Here is a 10,095-nt window from a genome sequence, read left to right as displayed (position 1 = left end):
TTCCCAATGTCGACTGTGTTCCCAATGTCGACTGTATTCCCAATGTCGACTGTGTTCCCAATGTCGACTGTGTTCCCAATGTCAACTGTATTCCCAATGTCGACTGTGTTCCCAATGTCGACTGTATTCCCAATGTCGACTGTGTTCCCAATGTCGACTGTGTTCCCAATGTCGACTGTGTTCCCAATGTCAACTGTGCGCAACTTGTTTCAGTATTATTAGTCTGTCCGGGTGTATTCCTGATATAAAACCTACATATTTAAAACGTTGAAATGGACAAGATAGTGATTTAAAATGTTATTTTAAGCCTGCCCTAGCATATAAATGTTGGGGCCTTCTTGACTCTTCCAAACGTTCGACCACAAGGCCAACCACAGCAATAGGAGACAGAAAATGTGATTGGTAAAATAAAGAGAAACATGAAGTTCAATATATACTCCATTCTGTGTTGCCTTGCTATAAAAAAATTAACTTACTAAGAGAATAGGCCTTTTAATATATACTTTAGGGCGGTTGGTCAGTGCATTCATCATGGTTTTCCATTGAAGAATGGGTAAAAGATGACAACATTGTGGGAACTTACTGAGAACTGTAAATGGTTGTTCTTCCGCGTGAAATTGTGCAACTATCCCCCAAAAGAGACTTGTAGGCTTAATTTGTATTCACACATTCGCCCACTGTAGCAACAGTAGGAATGATACCATTCTCAATACAATAAGGTCATAGAAGAGGTAATACATCCTCTGAGGAGAGAAATAAAGCCTACATAGTTAGTGATTGACAAGAAAAGTCTTCTCACTCTCTCTTGCTCTCTCTCCCTCCCCCCTCTCTCTTCCTCTCTCTCTCTCGTCTCTCTCTCTCTCATCTCGTCCTCCCCTCTCTCTTCCTCTCTCGCTGTCTCTCTCTCTCCCTCTCTCTCTCTCTCTCTCTCTCTCTCTCTCTCTCTCTCTCTCTTCTCTCTCTCTCTCTCTCCTCTCTCTCTCTCTCCTCTTCTCTCTCTCTTCCTCTCTCTCTCTTCTCCTCTCTCTCTCTCTCCTCTCTCTCTCTCTCTCTCCATCTCTACCTCTCTTGCTCTCTCCTCCCTCCCCCTCTCTTCCTCTCTCTCTCTCTCCGTCTCTCTCTCTCTTCCCTTCTCCTCTCTCTCCTCTCTTTCTCTCTTCTCTCTCTCTCTCCTCTTTCTCCTCTCTCTCTCTCTCTCTTCCTCTCCTCTCTTCTTCTCTCCTCTCTCTCTCTCTCTCTCTCTCTCTCTCTCTCTCTCTCTCTTCTCTCTTCTCTCTCTCCTCTCTCTCTCTTCCTCCTCCTCTCCTCTCTTCCTCTCTCTCTCTCTCTCTCCTCCCCTCTCTCTTCCACTCTCTCTCTCTCTCTCTCTCTCTCCCTCTCTCTCTCGCTTTTCCTCTCAATTCAATTCAATTCAAAGGGCCTTATTGGCATGGGAAACATGTTAACATTGCCAAAGCAAGTGGACTAGATAATAAACAAAAGTGAAATAAACTATAAAAAATGAACAGAAAACATTACACTCACAAAAGTTTCAAAGGAATAGAGACATTTCAAATGTCATATTATGGCTCTATACAGTGTTGTAACGATGTCTCTCTCTTTCCCTCTCTCTCTCTCTTTCTCCCCCCCTCTATCTTTCCCTCTTTCTCTCATTACGTTACATGATGACAACAAACTGGGTTGTAGAAACAGTCCACAGTGAACACACTTGAGAGACAATATGGTGCTATTGACAGGAAGTGCTATTGACAGGAAGTGTTTATGTACTGTAAGCCAATGTGTGTGTACCTGTATTCAGTACATTATACACAGTATAAAATATAACATATATCTCTATCGTAGTATGTTTATCTGTGTGAACCTGCATGCGTATAAATGGGATAAACAAATGTAGGATATAAAAATACTTATTGGGAGCAGACAGCCAACAGTGAGTGGACGTTTACTGTTGCTGTTAGATCACAGATTATATTCTGCAGTTAGTCTGTGCGAAGTGGGATTTCCTTTCATTATTTCCTCCGTCTGACCATGATGTTGTTGTGTTGTAGACGAGCAGCTGAACGCGGAGGAGAAGAAGAAGAGGAAACAGAGGAGGAACAGGACTACGTTCAACAGCAGCCAGCTGCAGGCTCTGGAGAGGGTGTTTGAGAGGACACACTACCCCGACGCCTTCGTCAGAGAGGACCTGGCACGCAGGGTCAACCTCACAGAGGCACGGGTGCAGGTAGGATCACAGTCTGCCATTTAGCAGACGCTTTTATCCGAAGCATACATTTTTAGTTTGGGTGGCCTCATCGGCTCTACCAACTGAGCCACAGAGGACCACGACCTCCCAGTCGTTAGCATACTGTAATCCTAATAGCCCCAGCCAGGTGATCCTAATAAGTGATCCTCAGGCTCCCACGTTCTTGTGTTATCTCATCATAAAGAGGACTCCACAGCACAATCCTAATAAGTGTCTCAGCTTCCCACGTTCTTGTGTCTCCATCATAAAGAGGACTCACAAGCACAATCCTAAAAGTGATCCTCAGCTTCCCACGTTCTGTGTTATCCTCTCATAAAGAGGACTCCACAGCACAACCCTAATAAGTGATAACGCTCAGGCTCCCACGTTCTTGTGTCCCTCACATCCATGGAAACTCATTAAGGACCCAAGGACTTGCAAGGCCTATTTCGCTAAATCAGACAAATGTTATGATAATTTATTAAAAACATTGGTAGATCTTGATGGCACAGTTTGTGTATGTTGTGGGTGCGTGTGGTGTGAGAGAGAGAGAGAGATGGAGAAAGAGAGAGAACAGGGAAGAGACTGAACAACGAGAGAGAAGGAGAGAGAGCGAACATCTGCGATTAATTCGTACCTAGAGCGGGATGCAGAAATCCTTTGATAAAAGAGACTTTGGGCTACATTCCTGAGGGCTGCGTAAGCTGTGCCCTCGCCGAGCCTCGGCGCTTCCCAAAACGTTTAATAATGGATTTGATTTCAGACGTGCGGAACGGCATTAATTAGTTCCCAGGTACCCAGTCAGGCCTTGATCTGCTACAAAGGAGGCATGTGGGTGTGGTGTGTTGGTGTGTGTGTGTGCGTGTGTGTGTGTGTGTGTGTGTGGTGTGTGGTGTGTGTGTTGTGTGTGTGGTGGTGTTGTTGTGTGTGTGTGTGTGTGTGTGTGTGTGTGGTGTGTGTGTGTGGTGTGTTGAGTACTCGAAGACTCGATCCTGAAGGGACAGTATTTGATCATCACGGCGTGGCTGAGAGAATACCGGCTCAGTGTTACAGTATCTATTAGAATAATGAACAAAGGTTTTTAAAAAAATTGGCTTTTAAAAACATGCATATTAATTCCTTTTTTCACATTGTAATGTAAAACAAGAATCTGCATGGAGAAGTAGTTGATATCATTAAATTCAGGAGTTACATATGATATAAGTTTCTGAATATAAAGATGTGAAATAACATTTCTAGAGATAATAGGTAAAGGATTTATTATATCGGTATTAAAAGTAATTTTATAAAACTGTAAGCTAAATTAAAACGTCTATAATAACTGTCATTATCATTGACTTTTATTGCGGGAACTGTCTGAGGTTTTTATTTGAGGGACTACTGTACATGATTATTTTATTTGAGGGACTCCTTAACTCATGAGTTATTTTATTTGAAGGGACTACTGTACATTGAGATTTTTTTATTTTGAGGGACTACTGTACATGAGTTATTTTTTTTTGCGGAGACTACTGTACCTGAGTATTTTATTTTGAGGGACTACTGTACATCGAGTTATTTTATTTGGGGACCTACTGTACATGAGTATTTTATCTTGAGGGACTCTGTACATGAGTTTATTTATTTGCGGGACTACTGGTACATGAGTTTATATTATTTTGAGGGACCTAACTTGTGACATGAGTTATTTTTATTTGAGGGACTTACTGTGAACATAGTATTTTAACTTTGAGCTCATTTGTCATGTCTTTTTTCTTTTCAGGTGTTGGTCTTTTCAGAATAGAAGAGCAAAGTTTCGTCGGAACGAGCGCCGGCCAGTTGGCACAGCAAGAACGCCTCGCTCTCAAGTCCTACTCCGAGGGGACGTCAACGGGCCGGGAGCAGCCATCGTACCTCTCCGTCGGCCCGCCCCACATCGACTACCCTTATCCTGGGCAAGTGCCTTCCTACACGGCTAGACCCCCCCTTCCTATCATTGTCATCAGTCTACCTTCCACTCAAAACCAACCACAAATCCCAACCAGCTCTTCTCCCTTCAGTACCCAGGACTCCTGCAATTAACCACTACTTAACCCCACCCCCCCTTCCGTAATGACACTTTCCAGCCCCTCTCATCTCTCACTAACACCACACCACCCCTTCGCGTCAATCACTTCCAGCCCCCTCTTCCTCTCACTAACACCCCACACCACACCCTCCGATAACTCCAAGCCCCCTCTCTCTCACTAAGACCCACACCCACACACCCTCCGTAATACACCCACCCCTCTCCTCTCACTAAACCCCACACCCCACCCCCTCCGTAACACGTTCCACCCCTCTCCCTGCACTAACACCCACCCTGACCCTCTAAATGACATCCAAGCCCCTCTCCCTCACTAACACCCCACCACCCCTCCTAAGCAGAACTTCCACCCTCTCACTCCTCTGACTAACACCCCCCAACCCCTCGTAATGACACTTCAACCCCCTCTCCTCTCACTAACCCAACCAACCCACCCTCCCACTCCCAACCCCACACCCTGACACTCCACCCCCTCTCCTCTCACTAACACCTACCACCACCTCCTAATGGCACTTCCAACCCCCTCTCCTCACTAACACCCCACCACCCCTCGAATGCCATCCAGCCCCCTCTACCCCTCACTAACACCCACCACCCCCCTAACCTCCAACCCCCTCTCCTCTCACAACACCACACCCCCCTAACCTCCAACCCCTCTCCCCTCACTAAACCCCACACCCCCTAACCTTCCAACCCTCTCTCCCTTCACTAACACCCCACCACCCCCATCCACACACCTAACCTCCACCCCCTCTCCCCTCACTAACACCCCCCACCACACCCTAACTCCAACCACCCCTCTTCCTCCTCACTAACACCCCACCACCCCTAACCTTCAACGCCCCTTCTCCCCTCACTAATACCCACCACCCTACCTTCACACCCCTCTCCTTCACTAACCACCACCCTCTCTCCCCTCCCCACTAAACTACCCCACCCCCCTACCTCAACCCCTCTCCTCACTAACCCCACCACCCCACCTCCAAGCCCCTCTCCACTCACTAACCCCACCACCCCTAACCCAAACCCTCTCCTTCACTACACCGTACCACCACCACCCTAACCTCCAACCGCTCCTCCCCTGCACATTAATACCCCACAACCCTAACCTCAGCCCCTCTCTCGCCTCACTAACACCCCACACACCCTAACTCCAAGCCCCCCCCCTACAACACCACCACCCCCACACCTCCAACCCACCACCCTCCTACACCTGCACTACCAACCCACCAGCCCCTACTCCCCTCTCCGGACGCACACCACGCTACTCCACGCACTCACTAACTAACACCCACCGTCACCGGCCTAACTCCAACCCCTCTCCTCATAACACCCACCACCCCTAACCTCCAACCCCCTCTCCTCACAACATCCACCACCCTAACGCTCGCAAGCACCCCCTCCCTCATAACACCCCACCACCCTAACCCTTCACCCTCTTCCCTCATCACACGCGCCCCACTTAATCCAGACCCCTCTCCCCTCACTAACACCCCACCACCCTAACCTCCACCCCCTCCCCTCACAACACCCCACCAACCCTACCCCAACCCCCTCTCCCCTCACTAACACCCACCACTAACCTCCAACCCCTCTCCCCTACTAACACCCCACCACCACCCCTAACCTCCCAACCCCTCTCCCCTCACTAAACCCACCACCCCTAACCTCAACCCCCTTCCCCTACTACACCCCACCACCCCAACCCCTAAACCTCCAACCCCTCTCCCGTCACTAACACCCCACACCCCCTAACCTCCAACCGCCCCTCTCCCACACTACACCGCCACCACCCCTAACCTCCCAAGCCCTCCTCCCCCTCACTAACACCCCACACCCCTAACCTCCAACCCCTCTCCCCTCACTAACACCCCCAACCACCCTAACTCCAACCCCCTCTCCCTCACTAACACGACCCCCACCACCCCTAACCCCAACCCCTCTCCCTCACTAACACCCACCACCTCTAACTCAACCCCTCATCCTCACTAACACCCACCACCGCCTAACCTTCAACCAGCCCTCTCCCACTCACCTAACACCCAACCACTCTAACCCCCAACCCCTCTCCCTCACTAACACCCCACCACTCCTAACCCCAACCCTCTGCTTCCCCCTCACTAACACCCCACCACCCTAACCTCCACCCCTCTCCCCTCACTAACACCCACCACCCACCCTCCAACCCCTTCCCCTCACTACACCACCACCCACCAACCCCTAACCTCCAAGCCCCTCATCCTCTCACTAACACCCCACCACCCCTAACCTCCAACCCGCCTCTCCCCTCACTAACACCCACACCCCTAACCTTCAACCCTCTCCCCTATCACTAACACCCCCCCACCCCCTAACTCCCAACCCCTCCCCGCTCACTAACGCCCCCAGCCACCTAACTCCAACCTCTCTCCCTCACTAACCACCCCAACCCTAACCTCCAACCCCCTCTCCCTCACTAACACACCCACCACCCCTACCCCACCTCTCACCTCACAACACCCCACCACCCCTAACTCCAACCCCCTCTCCTCTTCACTAACACCGCCCACACACCCACCACCCCTAACCCCAAACCTCTTCCCTCACTAACACCCCACCACCCCTAACCTTCCAACCCCCTCTCCCCTCACTAACACCCCACCCCCTAACCTTCAACGCCCTCTCCCCTCATAACACCCACTACCTCTAACCCCAACCCCCTCTCCCCTCACTAACACCCCACCACCTTAACACCCCAAACCCTCTCTCCCCTCACTAACACCCCACCACCCCTAACCTCCACCCCCTCTCCCCTCACTAACACCACCACCACCCCTAACCTTCAACCCCCTCTCTCTCACTAACACACCACACCCACTTCTAACCCCTCAACCCCCTCTCCCCTCACTAACACCCCACCACTACTTCCTCCTCCTTTCTTACCTGCATACACCGCATATTGACACTAACCCTTCCAGATCTCTCTTTTGGTCCGCCTGGATCCAATGAAACAGTCACTGTATTCGACCTTGGCTTTGATTAACAATAGTCAGGTTCAGCCAATAGTGTGTTTCTTTTTGGAGATTTGTGTTACAAGTAACAGTAGAAAAACCTGGCCCTATTTGTCATAGTTTTAGTGGTTAAATCCAGTCAGGCCTATACTTTCCTCTCCATCTCTCAGTTTTTGCCAGTTCTACACTCTCTCCAATGACTTTTCTTATACCCATCACAAACTAATATTCTAAAAACACAGTGCATGAATGTTTTGTATAATCTATGGTGGCACAATATAGATTGAGTCCTATTTCTAGAACTACAGAGTATCTGTAAACAGGTCAGTCTTTCTCTCTTTTCATTCCTTTTCTCCATTCTCCTTAACACGAGGGAGGAATGAGAGATCCAATGGCCCTCGTGATGAGGTGATAATCTGAAAACAAACCGTATTAAATCCACTGTTGATCCCTGTGACCTTCTCTGTCATACAATACCAAATAATGAACACTAGAGCAACAGCAGGCTCTACTGGGCAGGATTTTTTGTGCCTCTGGTTACATTGGTTGTGATTTACAGTAACCCCCCCCCATGAAACTAAGTATAACATTTCTGGCCAAGGTTGTGGGTTTGAATCCCACGAGGGACAAATAATAAAATGTAGGCACTCACTATTGTAAGTTGCTCTGGATAAGAGCGTCTGCTAAATGACTAAATTGGGATGGCTTTCTGGCCTGGCTGTACTCACTATAGTGGATAGTCACATGACCAGAAGTAATGCCAGTGAATAATATCACACTAATGTGGTGCTAACACATACATCACCATTTATATATTCTTATTAAGCTGGTACCCAATGCCGGAGGGAGTGCCAATGCGAGTGCCACAGAAAATGCTGCCCTCACAAAGCAAGTACTCTTTCACTTTACTACATGTGGTTCCTTATTTTTTTATTTTTTGGCTTGATGTGTCTTGGTATTTTCCAAAGTAAGTGAAAACAAATGAATTATTCAGTCATCATTAAAAAGACTGCCAAAATCTTGACTTTTACAGCAATGAACAATTAAACACATTTTATGTTTTTCCTCATGATGAGCTCTGTGATGTTAATATCGATGCTTTTCTAGTTGAACTCACATTGTCATGTTGGCTCCATCGCCGCTGGTTACAGTTCTATCTGACCTTTGCCCTCTGTACCGTTCTCTCCTCCAGTGCCATGGCAACCTACCCCCCCACATGCTCCAACCCCAATACATCCCAGGGAATGAACATGGCTAACAGTATCGCCAACCTGCGGCTCAAAGCCAAGGAGTACAGCTTGAACCACGTGCCCACGGTCAACTGAGGAGAGAGGGGGGAGAGAGAGGCTTCACGGTGGGGCTGGGGTCTCTCTCTCTCTCTCTCACGTCTGTCCCACACAGACAGACAGTAAGACCCCTGCTTGGCCCCCACAGGGATGATTAAGATCTGCCCTCCATTTTAGCTTGAAGTCTCCTCTCGTTCCGGAGCTATAGCGATGGACCTGCTTCCTATACTGTCCGCAAACCTGAAGCATCTGATGAGAAAGCAAGCGACGCAGGGGAATCATGAGAGGCTGTTTCTGTGAGCCGCGTCTCTCCTATCCTGAGCATCGCTGAACTGTCGCTGTCTGTACTAACCAATTAAACAAAAGAGATCAACCAATTAAACCAAAGACATCAACCAATTAAACCAAAGACATCTAGACTGGGACTGGATGCTGTAGCAAATGACTGTTTTTATTCTTTCTTACAATTTGGTTTTGACTGAATGAAAGGCTAGTCTCCAAAGATATGGAAACCCTGACAGAATAAATCTGTCTGTCAGGCTGTCAGTGTCCATCTCTAGTTTTATTCACGGTCAAGACCACAGTGCCTTCCTTGGGGTGAGGAGGAGACACCAGGATGGACGACTTTTCAAATGGAGTTCCCTGTATTTTTATTATAGAACGTTCAATAGGATTATAACAGCAGAATGGGATGAGTAACTTCCTGATCAACAGCAACAACAACATCAACAAGGACTTATCCTTGGGAGGTTACAAACATTTATACGTTTTCATATTTTTTTTCTTCTCACATTTCTTTRCATTTTATTCCACTGACAAGCAACCATTTTTTCCCGACGCATTTTGATTCATATAATGCCATGGTACACTATACAGGAAAGGCTAATGTAACCTATTTCTGAATCCAAGACCGTAGTTTTGCTTAATCTTTGTATGATATCCTTTATTTGTAACAGATAATCATGTATATTAATAAACTCAAGCAAAGTAATGCCACTGTGTCAGACTTACACGGTTGAAAGCTATTTGAGGGTTGCACTATCCAGCCACAATATCTACATGAGATTTAAACTATTTAAATAGAAAGATGTGGAGGCCGCTTTTAGAATGTCTAGAATTTTAGAATATTTTGAATTTTAGAATATTTTGAATTTTAGAATATTGCCAGTTATTTTTAGAATACAATGTTTTATGAGCTGTTGACCAAAGGGAATCATATCAAATGTAATTTACGAAAGATCAATCAGGAAGGCCGGTGTGAATGCTTGTTTAACTTCATCCAGGAAGCATAACATAWTTCACTCTGTTTCCTATTCTAGGGGCKTAYTGGGAATGAATACACACGTATCATCATCAGCATAGCGTCTCGTTTCTCCTCTTTCCTATTAGCCACGTGCAGAATGGCATTCACCTATGACGCCATATAGCCGTATAAGCACGGCACCGTTATGCCACCATTCCTCACGCTTGATGTTTAACCTATGGCTCACTTTTGCATTATCACCTTCCTCCTTTCTCAACCAATGGGGC

General features: G+C 47.5%; 1 protein-coding gene across 1 annotated transcript in view; it reads left to right on the top strand.

Annotated features, from left to right (window-relative positions):
* prrx1b (paired related homeobox 1b) overlaps positions 1–9,556 on the top strand; it is a 13,135-nt gene extending 3,579 nt beyond the window's left edge. Inside the window, exons 2-4 of the mRNA XM_070447679.1 lie at positions 2,049–2,235; positions 3,987–4,171; positions 8,465–9,556. Of these exons, the coding sequence (XP_070303780.1) occupies positions 2,049–2,235; positions 3,987–4,171; positions 8,465–8,604 (512 nt within the window). The 3' untranslated portion in view covers positions 8,605–9,556. The remainder of the gene's footprint in view (positions 1–2,048; positions 2,236–3,986; positions 4,172–8,464) is intronic.
* Positions 9,557–10,095: the final 539 nt, after the last annotated feature.

This window comes from Salvelinus sp. IW2-2015, linkage group LG16, assembly GCF_002910315.2.
Source record: "Salvelinus sp. IW2-2015 linkage group LG16, ASM291031v2, whole genome shotgun sequence".
Classification (NCBI taxonomy): domain Eukaryota; kingdom Metazoa; phylum Chordata; class Actinopteri; order Salmoniformes; family Salmonidae; genus Salvelinus; species Salvelinus sp. IW2-2015.
The sequence above is the reverse complement of the archived record's forward strand: the minus strand, read 5'-3'. Positions and strand labels throughout refer to the sequence as shown.